We start from the raw sequence: 19,953 nt of genomic DNA, 5'->3' as shown, positions 1-19,953 counted from the left end.
TTCAGCCCAGCGACCACACACATGATGTCTTCTTTTCCATTTTCGTATGCCTCATTTTCTTTCTTTCGTTTACCCTTAGTGTTATTTTCTTTTTGTAGTTTGTAGTTGAAATTGTGTGTCTCATTAAATATACCAGAAAATTCCACTCTTGGTCGTATTTTGTGTGTGTTCTGAATTTAAGTAAATCTCTGTAACCTAGGACTCAAAATGTCGTAGAATGTAGCAACCTCCAGATTCTGAGACTGATTTTCGTCATTTCGCCTAAAGTTAAACTTGAAAAACTTGACATGGTGCCCTTTGAGACATTAGAATCAGAATCAAATCAGAATCATCTTAATTTGCCAAGTATGTCCAAAAAACACAAGGAATTTGTCTCCGGTAACTGGTGCCGCTCTAGTACGACAACAGACAATTGACAGAGAACACTTTTGAGACATAAAGACAAGACAAGAAAAACAGTTACTGAGCAATAAAGGGTTGGTATTTATCTGGTAATGCCGTTACATTTTTTTTTTTACAATTGTGCAAAAAGATGCAGAGTCCTCTCGCACTTAGAGCAGTTCGAATGACTAATATTGCAATAGTCCGGTGCAATGACCATTGTGCAAAGGGCGCCGAGACTTCAAGCGAGTCGTACGATAATTTTGAGTAGTTTGATTTTAACAATCAAATCGAATTTTACGATAAAGCAGAAGTAACGCAAACGTCGCTCCCAGCTTATTACTTTATCCTAAATGTATTAAAATTCTTACTTCATACATAATCACTACATAGCGATGGGGGTGAGTCATTCTCAGATGATTTTAAAGTGCTCCCATAGGCCTAACAGCCAGTTTAGGGTGACGCAAGACCTTGGCAAGGCCCACCTCTTATATATAAGTCAAAAACTGACAATTTTAGTGCTTTTGCTCTCCCGTCGGTTAGCTATTGATGTCAACAGGTTAGTCTCGTATCTATCTACTTGTATGTGTAAGACGCAGGATGATTAGAGAGGCAGCTCAGAAAGGGACAATCTGAACTGCTTTAGAGAATGGGCTAGACCAGGGGTCAGCAACCCAAAATGTTGAAAGAGCCATATTGGACCAAAAAAACAAAAAACAAATCTGTCTGGAGCTGCAAAAAATTTAAAGCCTAACATAAGCCTTATAATGAAGGCAACACATGCTGTAAGTGTCTATATTAGTCTACTATCCAAATGACAATGAGCATTCATGATGAAATGTTTATTTTCCTGCAGCGCATCCTGGAGAGAATGACGCACCACGTGATTACTCTGCTGTACGATGGTGTTTTAAGTGTAACTTCCATTATTGATGTGTTATGTTTCATTGCATTAATGAAATTATAGAAATATAATAAAGAAAGTTTTTGTCATTTTTATTTTGAGGATTCAAAAAAAACAAAAGTGAACATGCCTCCTGTAATTTCAGACCTCCTCATGGAAATAAAATGCAGTCCTCTTCAATCCTCAATAATACAAACAATCCTCTTCTCTTTTCCCCCTTATCTGGGTAACAGACAGAATGTAATAAAACTCAGCCTGAAATTATAAAAATTAAAACAGCAGCCTTTTGAAAAGGTAAGCACTACGAAAATAAACCAGTTTCCTTTTCGATTAATAAAATAAAATAATGCACAATCCTCTTCTCCTTCCCCCCTAATGGCGGCAACAGACACAAATGAATAGGCTACAATTGCACGAGTGTGATATATCACAGCCTGCAATTAAAATACAACCTGCTTAAATAATAAAACAGCAGCCTTTTGAAAAGGTACAGTATATAAAATTTTAATAACACAGTTTAAGTTCGAGTGGTATTAATTCGATAATTTCTTTTTGCGGCCCATCAGAGTTCACATACCTGCATAAGAGCGCTACCTGTTCAATTTCGTGCACATCACACAACTCATCACAAGCAATTGAGAACGCTGGAGCTGAATTAATGTCCATTTCTTCTGATCATCATGGTTCTCCACCTTCATTGGAGTCCAGCTGTGTTTGATTATACTGATTGGACTTGATTAGGAAAGCCACACACCTGTCTGTATAAGACCTTACAGCTCACAGTGCATGTCAGAGCAAATGAGAATCATGAGGTCAAAGGAACTGCCTGAAGAGCTCAGAGACAGAATTGTGGGAAGGCACAGATCTGGACAAGGTTACAAAAAAAACTCTGCTGCACTTAAGGTTCCTAAGAGCACAGTGGCCCCATAATCCTTAAATGGAAGACGTTTGGATGACCAGAACCCTTCCCAGAGTTGGCCGTCCGGCCAAACTGAGCAATCGACAACGGGGAGCTCTAAGCCTTTAAACAGAGAGCCGGTCAGGACTCCCTTGAGTAAGCAAGACTTGACTCAAAAGTCACCAGAGAGCCACAACAGAATAATTAAATTGTCACATGTGGCTTTGTAGCCACAGGTTGCCGTGCATTGGTGCAATATACTGCATATTATATGGAAAGTCCACCTAATTTTAACCTACAAAGCAGGTTTTAATTACAGTACATCTGGGCATGTGAGGACCGTTTACAGGCTTATGATTTCAAAGTCTAAGATACAGAATGTACCTGCAACAAAAATGCTAATTCCACACTTAATTTTATCTTGAGTTAAGTCCATTTAAATCCATTTAAAATACATATTTTTTGTGACGAGCTTATAGCTCATTTCTAAAAATAAATACATAAATAAATGAATAAAAAAATGCAAATACAGTTTATTGGCTACGACTATTTGTGGATAAATCCTCAACAAATTGTCAACTTCCAATTTAATGAAAAGGTAAAACAGTCAAACTTTGAAGGTTCGAAACTCGGCTCAGGCCGTGCTTTGTTGAGTTTGCATGTTTATCTGAGTTTGCGTGCATTTTGTCTGACTGCTACAGCTTCAGATTCCAAAAACATTTGGAACCAACATACATGAGAGATTAATTGTCTAAATTGCCCATATATGTGAATGCAAGTGTAAATGGTTGTTTGTGTATATGTGCCCTTGGACTGAATGACGATCAGTCCATGGTACACCAGCCCAAAGTCAGCCTCCACATTGAGGACAAGTAGTGATGGAAAATGGATGGCTGATGGGTAGTTGAAGGAGAGTGTCTGCATTCCGGAGATTGCGGAACTGAATAAAACCAGATTTTTTTGTATGTACAGGTATTGTATTTGCCGGCACGGTGGACGACTGTTTAGCACATCCGGCTCACAGTTCTGGGGTCCGGGGTTAAAATCCCGACACCGCCTGTGTGGAGTTTGCATGTTCTCCCCATGTTTTCTCCGGGCACTCCGGTTTCCTCCCAGATCCCAAAAACATGCGTGATAGGTTGTATGGAGACTCTAAATTGCCTGTAGGTGTGATTGTGAGTGCGAATGGTTGTTTGTTTCGTGTGCCCTGCGATTGGCTGGCGACCAGTTCAGGGTGTACCCCGCCTCCCGCCCGTAGATAGCTTGGCTCCAGTACCCCCACGACCCTAGTGAGGATGAGCGGTAAAGGAAATGGATGGATGGATGGAGGTATTGTATTTGAATTTGAAATATTCTTATATCCTATAAAGAATGACCATGAGTGGATAAGTGACGTAACACAGTCACACATACTACAAAAGATACTCACTGTTGTAGTAGGAAAATTGCAGGTAGTTAAAATGTGAGGGAAGGAAATCCTCCAAGGGCTTGTCACTTTCAGCAGCAGCAAAGGCTAGCTCCACGGAACAGCGCTGCTTACAATTTAGTACCTGTATGTAATGGTCTGACACACAAATACACCACTATAAAAAGTCTATTGATGGGTCGCTTTACCTGAATCAGGTATGGTATGATGCGTCACCTGTCATTGTCTGGTAGAGGTCAGCATTGTACTCCATGTAATTGTAGCCATCATAGTTGTAGCTTCCCTCACAAAGTGCTCTGCACTCTTCATCAGCAACGAAGTACTCATCTACAGCCACCTCAAATAGTTTGGCTGCCAGGCCGAAAGAGTTGTCGCTGTAGTAACTCTTCCCCGCCAAGAAGTTTACCTGAACATAATTATACAGACAGTAACACAAGTTGAAAGATTAATTTGAGGTCAAATGTCAAAGCCCAACAATTGATATTATTTCAAGAAAAGAACATTTATTTCAAACCATATGTGGTCTGGCTTCAAGATCTTTGAAGTCTTTTTCCTCCACTCCTGACATTGTGCTGTAGTAGTCCAGGTTCTGTCTCATCTCCTTGTGATCTTTGTTTGCTTGAAAAAATGTGTTAGCTGCTGCCACTGCCTTGTCCAGCTTATTTATCTAAAAAAAAAAAAAAAGTATGGAAGACATTCTGCATTGCAATTTTTCATTACTTTCATCAAAGTCGGAAGTTTACATACAGTAAGATTACTATGACTTTAAACAATCTGGGAAGACCCAGATGATGATGTCATTTCCTTGGAAGCTTCCGATATGTTTATTGATAACTTTGAGTTTGACACATCTGTGGATGTATCTGAACTAGGCACACCTGAAACACACTGCTTGTAGCATCATAGAAAAGTCAAAAAGATCGGCCAAAATATCAGGAAGATAATTGTGGACTTGCACAAGTCTGTTTATTCTTGGGTGAAATTTCCAGATGCCTGAAGGTGCCGCCCTTATCTGTTCTAACAATTACATGCAAGAATAAACACCATGGGAATGTCTAACCATCAAACTGCTCAAGAAGGAGACAGGTTCTGTCTCCCAGAGATCAGGGCTGACCTGTGGTATAAACAGTTTATATGGTTGTTTTGGGGCACAACCGCTAGGGCGGAGCACATTTGTTGCTTGCTCCACACAATAGACACAATACACTTCGTGTAAACAATCCGGAGTATGTATGCTATTTATTAAACCGCGTGCAAAATTAAAAAGGCATTCAAATGTGTGGCTCTTCTAGGCTGTCGAGATGTTGTATGACAGATGAATGAAAGTGGCAATAGAACGAGTTATTTGGTGGGGTTACATGATGTTCAAAGCAAATTATCCTGTTTTACAGTGGCTGTGCAGCTGCTCTGAGGGGGGACGAATTTGAGGGTCAAATTAGGGGAAGGCTGAACGACCCGTTTCAAAGAGTCGGGTAAGAGGAATTCCGACTCAGCCACCACAGTAACAGACTCCATGAACCTAACCTGCTTGCTAGCAGGTTTTGTATGCTAAATCCTGACTATGTATGGGCTCCCACCTTAAGCAAGCTCGTCCGTTTCGCCGTGATCCCATTGATATTGAGCCACAACTAAATCTTAAATGACATGCAGACTAATTTCTGATCGGACAATAGCCTATTGCTTGTCATCAAACTCAGTCATAGTGTAGCTTCATATTGTATCAACATTCCCCAGCCAATATCTCTAATCTCACACGACTTGGATTGACATTGCACAATTATTTTTTTTTTTATTATTTTTAATGGGAGTTTTGTGTCGATGCAGAGCATATTGCATAAAAGCAACAATGTGCTCAGGGGTCGGAAAATTCACCAATGCAGTTAAATGCCTGTTACCTGTAATGGTGAAAGAAAATGCTGCTGCTCAGACTTGGACCAGTTAAATTCAGGGATTTTCAAAGTACAGGGGACACACTCCATCGTTTAATCTGGCCCACCGAGCATTGACATGATCAAGAGTCACAAATATTCGTTAAATTATTGAGCCGATCTTCCTAAAAAGGATTAATTAAATGTATGATTTTTTTTATTTTGTATTCATGCTCTCATTAAATAATTGGTTGATTGGTTTAATATCCATCCATTTTCTGAGCCGCTTCTCCTCACTAGGGTCCCGGGAGTGCTGGAGCCTATCACAGCTATGATCAGGCAGTAGGCGGGGTACACCCTGAACTGGTTGCCAGCCAATCGCAGGGCACATATAAACAAACAACCATTCACACTCACAGTCACACCTATGGGCAATGTAGAGTCTCCAATTCATGCATGTTTTTTGGGATGTGAGAGGAAACCGGAGTGCCCAGATAAAACCCACGCAGGCACGGGGAGAACATGCAAACGGCACACAGGCGGGGCCGGGGATTGAACCCCTGTCTAACCAGTCATCCACCGTGCCGCCGCAATGACAGTGTTACGAGAAAATAGTCTATACTCTTTTATTATATTATCCCATAGTTTATTAAATTATCCCATAGTTTAGTGTGATTTTGTTACTTCAGTCATTCTTTGTTCTTGTGTGACTTTTTCAAATGTACGTAGTAGTTTAATTGTCTCTTCCCTTCTGTCATCCTGTCTCGGTGGTTGTACTGGCCTCCCTTTTTTCTCAAGGAAAAGATAACTGTGTGAATAGATCTTTCTTTCTTCTTTCCTCATCTCCCTCCCATTTTAGTTTAACAGTGCGTTGTTCTTCCATGTTCTTCAGAGACAGACAGAGATGCGAAGCAACTGTAACCTCTCCTAACTCTCTCTCTTTTTGCAAAGATATTGTTAAAATTACAAAAGACAAGTTTCCTGATTTAATTTCCAAAACAACAGTGAGACCTGGAAGGGCATGATTGGGAGGAACACCCCCCTTCCGACCGGAACCCGAGTAGTGTTCTGTTATTCGACTTCTGTACTCATGACGGACTGTCCAAAACAAACACTATGTTCAAACATAAGGGTGTCCATACGTGTACTTGTCACCAGGGAACCCTAGGCCACAGTTCGATGACCAACTTTATGGTCGTGTCATCGGACTTGTGGCCGCATGTCTTGGACACTCGGGTGAAGAGAAGGACAGAGCTATCATCAGATCACTACCTGGTGGTGTGTTGGCTCCGATGGTAGGGGAAGATGCCGGTCCGACCTGGCAAACCCAAACGTATTGTGAGAGTCTGTTAGTTACGTCTGGCAGAGTCCCCTGTCAGAAGGAGCTTCAACTCCCACCTCCGACAGAACTTCCCCCACGTCCTAGGGGAGGCAGAGAGTCAGAGTGGACCATGTTCCCTGCCTCCATTGTTGAGGCAGCCGACCGGATCTGTAGCCGTAACGTGATCGGTACCTGTCGTGGCGGCAATTGGTGGACACCAACAGTAAGGGATGCCATCAAGCTGTAGAAGGAGTCCTATCGGGCGTTTCTGGCCAGTGGGACTCCGCAGGCAGCTCGCTGATGGGTACCGGCTTGCCAAACGAAACACAACTTTGGTGGTCGCAAAGGCATAAAGTTGGGCGTGGAAGGAGTGTGGTGAGGCCGTGGAGAACGACTTCCGGACGGCTCAGAGGAAATTCTGGTCCACCATCCGGCGTCACAGGAGGGGGAGGCAATCTACCACCAACACTGTGTAAGTTGGGGACGGGGTGCCGCTGACCTCTTGCGACGTTTTGAGTCGGTGTGTCGAGTACTTCGAAGACCTCCTCAATTCCACCCACACGCCTTCCCATGAGGAAGCAGAATCTGGGGTCTCAGGTTGGTTCTCTTATCTCTGGGGTTGAAGTGACCAAGGTGGTTAAAAGGCTCCTTGGTGGCAGGGCCCTGGGAGTGGATTGGTGGGTGGCCCAGAGTTCTTGAAGGCTCTGGATGTTGTGGGACTGTGTGTTCCAAATATAAGGGGATCACACTCCTCAGCCTCTCTGGTAAGCTCTATTCATGGGTAATGGAGAGGAGGGTCCGTCAGGAAGTCAAATCTCAGATTCAGGAGGAGCAGTGTGGTTTTCGTCCTGACCATGGAGCAGTGGAGCAGCTCTAAACCCTCAGCAGGGTCTTCGAGGGTGAATGGGAGTTTGCCCAACCAGTATACATATGTTTTGTGGACTTGGAGGAGGTGTTCGACCATGTCCCTCAGGGAGGTCTGTTGGGGATACTCCGGGAGTATGGGGTACCGGACCCCCTTCTCAAGGGCGGGTAGTGGGTGCTGGTGGGGGTGTGTGTGGTGGGGGGGGGGTGATGCGGGTCTGGGTGGGACGGTCCTCTTCGTCGGTGGTTGTCCGGCCTAATGGACCCGACCTGCGGGAGCCATGCCTCTTAATCACTCACTTAGCACACACTTTCACACCATTCACTGTATATATTTCTCACTAATCACATCTGGGCACATACGCACATCAAAGGGTTCCTGGGGGACTGGTATGGGATCGGGAGGGTGTGGGTGTCGGATTGGGTTTCAGTACGTCTGTGCTGTTTCCCGGTCCGTGCGCCCTGCACCTCAGCCCTGCTTGCCCCTCTGGATTTTAAATGCATTACACACACTCCCCATATTTTAATGCACCACATATACCTATCTCTAGGGGGTGGTGGGGGTTTGGCTGTTAGGCAGTAGTGCCTGGCAGCCCTGCCCCCACACCCTCGACTCACTGACCTCGCCAAATTTTAATGCACCACACCACTCAGGTGGGGGGGGGGGGGGGGGGGGCACTGATACACGGGGTAGGGCCTATGACTGCTAGTCGGGGTCCTGGCAGTCAAAGTAACAGGGGGGGAGGTGGGTCTCACTTATTTGCATGTCGGTGCTCCCGATGCCGGGCCCCCCGGGCTGGATGCCTGCTTGGTGTTGGGGCTGACCTCTCATGGGGCTGCTCCTTGGGTTTCTATCCCCCCCCTTATCGTTCCCTTGTCGGGTGGCCGTATACACCCTCCTTTCCAACAAACAAGGGACACTCTCCCGCCCTTGGGCTGGGCACGGACTGGCTGCATCGTGGGCCCTGCGGGTTGGGGGGGCGCCTGGCGGGTGGGGTGACTGGGCGTGTGGGGCGGTGGGTGGGGTGGGGTGGTTGGCTGGGGGGGTGGCATTGGGTCCCTGTGGCCCCCGCTGGCTGGCCGGTTGTCGTGGCGCCTCGGTGGGGCTGGCGTACCACCCTGGGTACCTCGGTGTGGGACTTGTCCCGTCCGCCGGGCTGCTCTCGGGTGGACCCCTGGGCCTGAGCCCGCCCCTCGATTGATTGGGTGGGGTCCTCAGCCACCGCGGTGCGGCCACAGCAATTACAGGACACTTCTGTCAGTCTTTGTGCATGTAAAACGGTATCAATTCACTTGCATTTATCCGCAGCCACACACCCCTTACTGTAACAAATAACTAATGAATATGCAAATCGCTTGTGTATCCCCTCACTTATACTTTAGTCCTGTACACTTTTATAATTTACATAATTAATGCCACCACACTTCAGTTGGACAGCCGGGTTGTAGCCGGGTACACGACCCTTGTCCTGCATTAGGATTGGTCCAAGACTGCATGACGTCATGACTGGAAGCAATTTTGGCCACAAAGCAAGCAGGCTGAAGCTTGGACAGGCGTTTACTTTCCGACGTATTCCTTTTCCAAATTAACTACGCTTTTATCCAAAAATCAATATACGCTACAGGCAGAATTGGCGAATGCAAAGGGGGCGCCACAAAATTGGGGAAGAGTGCACCTTTAATATACTTTTATTATATTCAAACTAATTATTGCTATTAGCTCTTAAAATGGCAATGCTGCAGTGGTGTGCAAAGGGAGTGGCCTGGCCTTGGGCATCCACCCGGAGGGGGGCATCCAACCCCTCCCCCAAACCTTGACAATTGGCTTCAGCGGCATAAAAGTCCTGCCCTGTAAACAATCATCGTAACAAAGCTTGATGCTGGTTATGAATGATTTTTATAAGACATTAAAATGATAGAGAACGCGGAGATTGAAATTGGAAACTTTGCCATTAAAAGACTAAGATTGTTAGCATAGATATGTATATATAAACACCGCGTGGATTGTTGTTGTGGGACGTCAGCACGTCTGCCATATTTGATGTGGAACAAGCAAGGCAATGCACTGGACTTCATAAAGGGACTAACGTACATGCACAAACTCACTGTTTCTCATTTAGCCATACACACGAATATATTTGGGTAACCATAAACACCCCAAGAAAAAATTTTATTTTTTAATTTTTTTTTACTCCCATAAAGCTACAAAATATTTCAAATTGTATCATCACAGAAAGTTACTCCATTGGTAAATGTAAACACTCAAGCAAATGTTAGAAGAAAAAAAACAATGTACTGGATGTATTGGCGGTTTCTTAACTATTATAGATCATTTTTGGAGACTAAACCTACTCAGTTGATGTCTCCATTGGCCTTTTCTACGCTACTAACACGCATATAAGAAAAAATATATATGTTGTATATTATACATGCATAGTAGTCTAAACGTATCGACTGGGTTTTTCATTTTCATACTTTAAATTATAGTAATAAAATTATTTTACTTTAAAATTGGGTGTTGTTATTTTATAAAAACCATGTTAAAAGCAGTGCTATTCAAATTCTGTATTTAACATGTGTAAATTGCAAATGAAAAGGGGGCGCCAAATAAAATCTCGCCGAGGGGCGGCCCGCAAGGGCAGGGACACAAAATGAAGCTTCACAGTCAGATCATTATGGGGCATAATGCGCGGACAACAACACCGTGCTGACAAGATCTTTATTCATCTTAAAAAACAAAGCCGGCCAACACAAAGACACTTTACAGCACCGTTGTAACACTCGGAATACGGCATACGGCCTTGTGTGTGTAAATCACACATATCGTATAACATGGTTATTTGTCCCTTTGGTGTAAATAACCAACAATGTGTTTACATGAAAACGGTCAAAGGTGCGAAAAAGTTTGGAGAACGCTAAAAAATATATACATAGTGCATTATTTTGTATTTATTTCAAGGACAGCCCTTTGAGATGTGCCATCTCATTTTCAAGGGGTCCTTTCAACAGAAACATTGCATCACGAATATACAAAATAATAATTAAAAGTAAATAAAAATCATAATACAAGTACATCTAATCATACATCCACACGCGCGCGGACATACACACACACACACACACACACACACACACACACATATATACAGTATACAATGCTTCCCTAAGCTTAGCCTCCCACAACCAGCCAATATTTCACAATATGCATGTAAAATATATTACTACACAAAATACATAATGTAGGGCGGCACGGTGGAAAACTGGCTAGCACTTCTGTCTCACAGTTCTGAGGAACTGGGTTCAAATTCGGCCTTGCTTGTGTGGAGTTTGCATGTTCTCCCCGTGCCTGTGTAGGTTTTCTCCGGATACACCGATTTCCTCCCACATTCCAAAAATATGTGTTAATTGGAGACTCTAAATTGCCCGTAGGTGTGAATGTGAGTGCGAATGGTTGTTTGTTTGTATGTGCCTTGCGATTGGCTGGCAACCAGTTCAAGGTGTACCCCGCCTCCTGCCCGATCACAGCTGGGATAGGCTCCAGCACCCCCGCGACCCTAGTGAGCAGAAGCGGCTCAGAAAATGGAAGGATGGATTGATGGATGAATTTGAAGGCAAAGCAGAGTTCAAAACTCTCTTATTCTGAAATTCTACATCAAATTTGGATGAAGTGAAGGTGGAATTAGTTGACGTTGACAAGTTAATTCAGCATATATAACCCCCCCCCCCCCCCCCCACCACCCCCCGCTCAAAAAAAACCAAAAAAAATCACTTGTGAAAAGGGGTCATATAATAAAACCTGATGAAAACTGCAGAAGCTTAGAATATAATATATAAACTAATGCGACATATTGTTTAATTATTATGAAGATGATGATGATGATGATGCAGTAATTGTTTTTAAAGACTAATTCAAAGTAACATGAAAACAAATTCAAAGATTTTAAAAGGACCACCATATTTCCCATTTTAAGAAGCTAGACTCCTCCTGAAGACGTGGCATTGCTGTTTGATTGGGAGAGGGCTTTGGGGAAGGGGGGGGCTGGGTGGGTATACTTTTAGGATTTAGGCTACACGTTGAGGACATTTAACCTCAGTTTGCGTCTACTAATTAGTACACGGAAGTCTCCGTTCAGTATTATGCATTTGCCCAAATATATAACAGTGATTACAGGCACCAGCTATTTGCACAGGACTACTGTACCTTGAAATACGCGACTTGCAAGTAATTGTAAGGGGTCCTCCTCTTGAACTCCAACTCCACCGCTTCACCGACTTGATGCAAAGTCGGTGTACCGAGTTTCTCCGTTTCGCAAGAATTCACACAGTCCGCGCGTTTGAGAATTTCCCGAAAGAAACCCAGATCCTCCACAGATCCAGCCCCGGGTATGGAAATTCCGAGGCCGGGCATGGGGTCTTCGAAAACGGTCCGGTTGGCGCATCCGAGTCGGCAGTCTGCCTTTACCTTCCGGACTGTCGCTCTGTTCCGGAGAGCCTTCTCCATATTCAGGATTACCGAGAGCCAGTCTCCCTTATAGTAGGCTTCCACCGCCGTGTCAAAAAGGAAATCACAGGGCTCCAAAACAAAATTACTGCTCAAATAAGAGCTCGACGCGCATGACGGCAAAGCGACGCAAATGACTGTGAGCGTTAAAGTCAGCTCCATTTTTCCTGAACTCTCGTGCGCACGAAGAATTTGGATTAAGATTGGACGAGAGCTCCGGGCATATTTTGAAAACTAAGTGTTTTCGGAGGCTTGACTGAAAAGTGATCAAAATAGCGGCCAGTAGTCTCAACCCAAAACTGGCTACAAGCTTGGAGTCATCGAAAAGTGAAGAGGTGGGCGTGGCTTTGGATCAGCCCCGCCTCTTCACTAAAGGACACTCAGCACTTTTTGTCAGCGATGTTTACTTTTGGTCGGGAACAATTCATATTAGACAATTTTTTTCTTCCTTTTTATCGACATGTCCATGACAATGAATGGTCCCCACAAATAAGTGGATGATTAATGTGCGAATAATTGGATTGAAAATGAGAAGGATTGCGCTGCGATTGACTGACAAGTTCCCAGGTGCACCCAGACTCTCGCCCAAAGTCTGGAATAGGGTCTGGCATGGATGGATGGGCAGATGGATGGATAATGACAATATACAGTAATTGAAAAAACCTAAATGCTTTACCAATGTTGTTTTTTTTGTATTGAATTAATGTGAAGGGCAAAAAAGTTGTTTCCAGCGGCATAAGTTTGGTGTCAAAGGTGGGGGGAACAAATTTTACTTTTTACCCACCCCGGCGTTTCTTTTTTCCTTTTTCAAATTTTTATTAATTTTATTTAATTTAAATTTTCAATCGGGTGTACTTTGAACAGGGGGTCTGCAAAGAGCTTTGGAGGGGCAGGTGCTAGAAGTAAAAAGGGGGCACATGGAACATTTTTTCTAATTGTGGAAACTATATAAATATAAAGTGGAATGGGTTAGTCACTAGACTACAAATTCAGTCTGTAAGGAGGCCGAGGTAAGTACAACCTACGGCCAAGTCAGTCAGCAATTCTTTTGAAGGGGATTTTATGAATCCTGAATTGGGAGTGGTGTCTGGCATTAGCCCCTGAGTTGGCTTCAGTGTGCCTGGGAGACTGTCCATTTCCATAGGTCTCTCTTGGAGTTCCTCAGGGAATGAATGTTGCTCCTGATGGACCTCCGGCTCCGGAATGATGGATGGTAAATGAGGAGAGTCCTCCGTTGGTCCTGAAATGGGGAGTAATTGATCGACATGCCTCCTCTAGATTAACTGATCACTGGTTTCTACAGGGCGGCACAGTGGCCGACTAGTTAGAGCGTCAGCCTCACAGTTCTGAAGATCCGGGTTCAATCCCCGGCCCCGCCTGTGTGGAGTTTGCATGTTCTCCCCGTGCCTGCGTGGGTTTTCTCCGGGCACTCCGGTTTCCTCCCACATCCCCAAAACATGCATGAATTGGAGACTCTAAATTGCCCGTAGGTATGACTATGAGTGCGAATGGTTGTTTGTTCCTATGTGCCCTGCGATTGGCTGGCAACCAGTTCAGGGTGTACCCCGCCTCCTGCCCGATGACAGCTGGGATAGGCTCCAGCACGCCCGCGACCCTAGTGAGGAGAAGCGGCTCAGAAAATGGATGGATGGTTTCTACAGTGTATGACACAGGACTTGTTTTTGCAATCACTGTCACGGGTGTCCACTTAACACCACTGGTGTAGTTCCTGGCAAGCACCTTATCGCCAGCTGTGAATGACCGTAGCTTTGCCCTGGTCCGGTTTTCAACTTGAGCTTTTTGCTGAAGGTGCACAATGTCTTTGGTCTTTTTAGGTCTTAGAAGATCAAGTCGAGTGCAGAGCGTTTTCTTGAACATAGAAAAGAGACACCTTTGTTGTAGCATTAGGGTGTTTTTGTAAAACAGCAGAAAAGCACTGAGGCGCCGGTTGAGGGACTATGAGCTTGGTGAGGATTTGAGCGCTTGCTTCATAGTTTGTACACATCTTTCTGCAAGCCCATTTGTAGCAGGATGATAAGGCGCAGACTTAATGTGCTGAATACCATTTTCTTCCATGAACTTTCTGAACTCCTCTGACACTAGCTGTGGGCCATTATCACTAACAAGTTGTTGAGGTAGACCAAATCGGCTGAATATAGACCTGAGCTCTCTGGTTCTCTCTGCAGATGTGCTCTTCAAGACAGCTGCTTCTGGCTGCTATGAGCATCAATTACCACTAAAAATATTTGGTTCGTTAATGGTTCCGCAAAGTCAATGTGAACTCTTTGCCACGGTTCTTCAGGGCAGCTCCACGGATGTAAGGGTGCCAGTTGTGGGATGTTTCTTCCTTTTTGGCAGTCAGTGCATGACCTTGCTTTCTCCTCTATGGCTGCATCCAGGCAAGGCCACCAGAAATAGCTCCGTGCCATTTCTTTCATCCGCACCATTCCGCAGTGTCCCGCATGAAGCTCAGCAAGCACTTTCTCTCTAAGCGGTGGTGGAATGATGAAACGATAGCCCCACAAAAGGCATCCATTTTGGACTTAAAGTTCATCTTGTCGCACCAGATACAGCTTGAAAGTGGGTGTCATCTCTCCTCTCCTACCCCGAGTGATGATATCAACAACCTCGGACATAACGGGGTCTTCACGTGAACTGAGGTGACTGGAGCAGCTGTCACCTCCTTGAAGTAAAATATGTCAGCCTGCACAGACTCAGCGTGTGTAACAGGTAAAGGAAGCCTAGAGAACCCGTCAACTTTTTGATGCCTGGTCTGACTTCCTATACTTGATGACATACTGATGGGCAGACACCAGCAGAGCCCATTGCTGCATACGGCTGGCTGCCAGCGATGGAATGCCCCTATGAGACCCAAAAATAGAGGTTCGTGGCCAATGGTCTGTCAGTCGCATAAATTTCCTGCCAAAGAGATACTGATGAAATTTCTTAACTCCAAACACTAGAAAGTGCCTCATGCTCAATCTGCGCGTAATTACTTTCTGCCTTACTCACTGTTCTTGATGCAAAGGCGATTGGTTTCTCTTCTCCAGATGGCATGATGTGTGACACAACTGCACCCACCCCATAAGGTGAGGCGTCACATGCCAGCTGTAGTGGTAGTTTTTGGTCAAAGTGGGCCAGGGCCCCTGAGTTGACGAGAGCTGACTTCACGTCTTTGAATGCAGAATCACATATGTCAGTCCATTTCCATGTTGTTGTCTTGTTGAGCAGTACATGTAACTGTTTTAACATGTTAGCCAGGTTGGGCATAAATCTTGTATACTATGTCAACAATCCAAGAAAGGACTTCAACTGACTCAAATTTGTGGGAGATGGAGCTTCCACAATAGCCTTCACCTTTAAGCGCGGACTTCTTATTACCATGCCGAAAACAACAAACGTGAGGTCGTACCTCGTCGCCAGTTTTGTTATATACTTGTCTATGAGAGTATAACAATCAAAGAACACTGGGGAGACGGGAAGCCATTACACCTGCGTTTTTATTCTCTTTACTCAACGTAATGACGTCACCATTACCATCTCCCAGCGCGCATCGCGGCATATGTAAAAGGGGACAACAGAAGAGATTAATACACAACAGTTTCTTTCAGCTCTGGTTGGTTCATTGTCATTTGTCGATTGCAGTCTGTTGTCTCATGTCACGTTTCCTAGTTCTTTCTTGTAGTGGCAAGTTCTTTGTCTCATAGTGATCCTTTGTTACTTTGTGTAGCTTTTTAGACTGTTAATTTAGCATTTACCTTCATGATCCTTGTTTGCTTTTTTTGTTTTGAAAATTAAAATATATTTTTTGAGACTCTTGCATTCTTGCCTTGCCTCCCTGCTTCCCTGCACTTGGGTCCCTTGCCTTTTTGCTTCCAACACCACATTAAACCAAAAGCTCTGACAGAATGAACCGACCACACAAGGACCCAGGAGGTAAGCACACGGAGTAGCCCTGCACGTCGCCAGTCTGCCTCCCAGCACCCTCGGCATGCCGACCGAGCCCACCTTCAGCCTGTAAGCCCCATCGTTCTTTCTTCTGTCCTTTTCACCAGTGTCCCCGAGTTGCCCCAGTTATTCACAAAGCCCTAACATTTGCCCTTCACCTATTTTTTCCCCCCAGATTTTTCAGATTGTCAAGATGGCCCCATTTTAGTTAACCTCCTCTCCGATTTTGATTTTATTTTTTTTATTTGTTTTTCCTATTTTTTCTTGTCCCAGTCAATTTTTGCCAAGAGTTCCTTTTTCCTGATCCCTCTGAGTCCATGCCAAAGGGCTTTCCAGCTGACCTTTACTTTGCCATCCGGTTGGCCATCTATTTGGGACCTCCTCTTGGTGGCCAACGGAGGCGCCCAAGTAAAGGTCAAGTTTCATTGTCATGTCATTCTGCCCCCATTTCAAAGCCACATAATTTATTACTTGTTTCCACACCTCGTTCCACGCCCGTCCCATCACGTCCTCCCAAACCTGCCTCAAAGTCACTTCGTTCCGTTCCAAATTCCTCACCTCATCTCGTACCACCCGTGTTTTCTAGTTCATCTTCCCTAGTTACTGCACACCCTGCCCCTGTTTCCTGTGCTCCCCAATGCCGGCAGGCTGAAAAAAACAATGGAGCTGCAACAGGCCCCCGTGCCTGCTCCTCGGCAGCTGGAGTAAGTGCTTTATTTAACACAATGCTCATGCTATAAAAAAAATTATCGACATGTTGTACGGGTAACTTTCATTCGGAGTAGCATTTTGAGCTCAGTTATGTAAAATGTTGGACCTACGATTAAGCATTGCTCAGGTAAGGTAAACTTAAAGTCAATATACAACACAAATTAACGTCCTTGCTAACAATAAAGCTTGTTGGCTACATATAATTCAAACAGAGTGTCTGGCCTTTTTGGGGAACACTCAATTTTAATTTTAACAGTGCGTTAGCATTAGCCCTTTGTTCATCGCATGAAGTTACTGAAAACATGTACGAGTTGGTTCATTGTCATTCAACAAGTAAGTACAGGCAGGAGGCGCAGGAGGCACAGCCCTCGACTTTTGGCGACATGGAGCATCAGGAAACGGCAAATATTAATAGTTCTTTATTTAACACAATACGCATGCTACAAAAAGTTATCTGCATTATTTATTGTTAATTTTCAAGCAATACTACTAAATCCCTAAAATGGCCGCTATTTTTTTCCCCAAGTCTCTTGATCGCGGAAATTAGGACATGACTACAGCGTAGCTCCACCAAAATCATGTTTTCTAAATGTTTCTTGCAAGGTAATACTTGTAATTTTCAAATTTTAGTTGTTGGGAAATCCCTTTACCACCTAGTTTTTACATTTTTAAATTAGGTTGAGATTTTCCTCCTGACAAAGATGAAAATGTCCCATGATTACAGCATCGAAAATCACACGTACCCAGGACTCGCACCTTATAGAAAACGATTAACATGATTGTCTATTATCATTCTTGTTTTCTGTGAAGTTGGAAGTCATGGCACTCTCAGTTTGACCCTGGATGAGGGTCTTTAGAGTACATTGCCTGCTGTAGTAGACTTTACTCGACATTCGTGTGTTGAAAATATTCATTGAAAAGGAGTCATAAACGTAATGTTAAAAGTCAAACAGTAACTTTCAATTGTGTAACTTTTTGATGACTTGTGGTTGATTCACACTGACACACTCTTGGGTCATTGAGGCAGTAGCCTGACTGTCCTAAGTCCGTTTCGATATGTAATGATAGAGTTCTTCGTAAAATTAATCCATTTTTTGTCAAAAGAACGACAATTCCTACCCCGCGAAATGGACCAACTAGTCTTCTACGTCATCCTGCCAAGTTCCAGTCCATCATATAGCGTGATGTCATTAACAGACAAAGGACCCGGTCAAATATTGCAGCCTGATCACATTTGGTACTGACACCAGCTCTCACCGTTAGCTTCAAAGATCCGAATCTTATAGCCGTTTCGTTCAGGACCGACACATCACTGAGTGCTATTAAATGATAGATCGTAGGGATGTCCCAATCCAACTTTTTCACTTCCAATTGGAGTACAGCCTTGAGTTTTGGCCGATACCGATATCAGTCCGATCCAATATCAGCAATCATCATATATAATTTACTTATTTTGTACTGTAGGAGGGACTGTTAGAAAAAGGTTGATCAAGTGATATTGCTCAAACACAGAAAAACAATCAGCAACAGTAGGTTTGAGAAAAAAACAACCCGTTTTATTAAGTAATGGGTTACTTCTTGACCTCTGCGAGGCAGTGTGGTGCACGTAATGAGACACGTGCAGTAACAAAGAAAGTAGAAGTCACAATTGAATGTCGTTAAGAGTTGGAAGAATATATGCCTGAGTATTGTTATACAGTGGTGCCTTGAGATACGAGTTGAATTCATCCCATGACCATGGTCTTATCTAAAAAGAAAAAAACTTGTCTCTCAAAACATATTTCTCCATTGAAATGCATGGAAATGCAATTAATCTGGTCCGGGCCAACCAAAAGACACCTCAATTTTAAAAAAATAAAATAAAAAATAAAAGACAGGTGGCTTGCGGCCGCATGTCTTGGACACCCGGGTAAAGAGAGGGGCGGAGCTGTCAACTGATCACCACCTGGTGGTGAGTTGGCTCCGATGGTCGGGGAAGATGCCGGTCCGACGTGGCAGGCCCAAACGTATTGTGAGGGTCTGCTGGGAACGTCTGGCGGAATCCCCTGTCAGAAGGAGTTTCAACTCCCACCTCCGAGAGAACTTTGCTCATGTTCCGGGGGAGGCGGGGGACATCGAGTCCGAGTGGACCATGTTCCGCGCCTCCATTGCTGTGGCGGCCGACCGGAGCTGTGGCTGTAAGGTTGTCGGTGCCTGTCGTGGCGGCAATCCCCGAACCCGTTGGTGGACACCAATGGTGAGGGATGCCGTCAAGCTGAAGAAGGAGTCCTATCGGGCCTTTTTGGCCTGTGGGACTCCTGAGGCAGCTGATGGGTACTGGCTGGCCAAGCGGAATGCAGCTTTGGTGGTCGCTGAAGCAAAAAGATGGCGTCTACCAGTGTGGTCGCCTCGGTAACACGCTCTCTAGTATTGTTTTTGTTTTTGTGTTTTTCGTCCGTCTTTGGAGACCTTACACGACTCACTTACACAAGGGGAGACCTGCTAACCATCAAGGAGGCTACTCCGGACTTTCTGTCACCAACTTTCACAAATCACTACTCGTCACTTTAAACCGCATAAACTCCTTGCTAAGTGCTAGAGGACTCTGCATCTTTTTGCACAATTGTTTTTTGTCAATGTCTCTGTCTCCAAAGTGTTCTGTAAATTGACTGTCTGTTGTACTAGAGCGGCTCCAACTAGCGGAGACAAATTCCTTGTGTGTTTTGGACATACTTGGCAAATAAAGATGATTCTGATTCTGATGGGAGGAGTTCGGTGAGGCCATGGAGAAAGACCTCCGGACGGCTTCGAGGAAATTCTGGTCCATCATCCGACGTCTCAGGAGGGGAAAGCAGTGCACCATCAACACTGTGTATAGTGGGGATGGGGCGCTGCTGACCTTGACTCGGGACGTTGTGAGCCGGTGGGGAGAATACTTCGAAGAGCTCCTCAATTCCACCGACACGCCTTCCCATGAGGGAGCAGAGTCTGGGTTCTCTGAGGCGGGCTTTCTTATCTCTGGGGTTGAGGTCACCGAGGTGGTTAAAAAGCTCCTCGGTGGCAAGGCCCCAGGGGTGGATGAGATTCGCCCGGAGTTCCTCAAGGCTCTGGATGTTGTAGGGCTGCCCTGGTTGACACGCCAACATCGCGTG

At 44.7% G+C, this 19,953-nt stretch overlaps 1 protein-coding gene across 1 annotated transcript in view; it reads right to left on the bottom strand.

Moving 5' to 3' along the window:
• Positions 1 to 12,502, bottom strand: part of p3h1 (prolyl 3-hydroxylase 1) — a 73,615-nt gene extending 61,113 nt beyond the window's left edge. The window contains exons 1-4 of the mRNA XM_061783953.1: positions 11,864 to 12,502; positions 4,124 to 4,276; positions 3,826 to 4,015; positions 3,613 to 3,747 (exon numbers count right to left, since the gene is read on the bottom strand). Of these exons, the coding sequence (XP_061639937.1) occupies positions 3,613 to 3,747; positions 3,826 to 4,015; positions 4,124 to 4,276; positions 11,864 to 12,325 (940 nt within the window). The 5' untranslated portion in view covers positions 12,326 to 12,502. The remainder of the gene's footprint in view (positions 1 to 3,612; positions 3,748 to 3,825; positions 4,016 to 4,123; positions 4,277 to 11,863) is intronic.
• Positions 12,503 to 19,953: the final 7,451 nt, after the last annotated feature.

Source organism: Phyllopteryx taeniolatus, chromosome 9 (genome assembly GCF_024500385.1).
Source record: "Phyllopteryx taeniolatus isolate TA_2022b chromosome 9, UOR_Ptae_1.2, whole genome shotgun sequence".
Lineage (NCBI taxonomy): Eukaryota > Metazoa > Chordata > Actinopteri > Syngnathiformes > Syngnathidae > Phyllopteryx > Phyllopteryx taeniolatus.
Note: the sequence above shows the minus strand (reverse complement) of the source record. Positions and strands in the feature narration are given on the sequence as shown.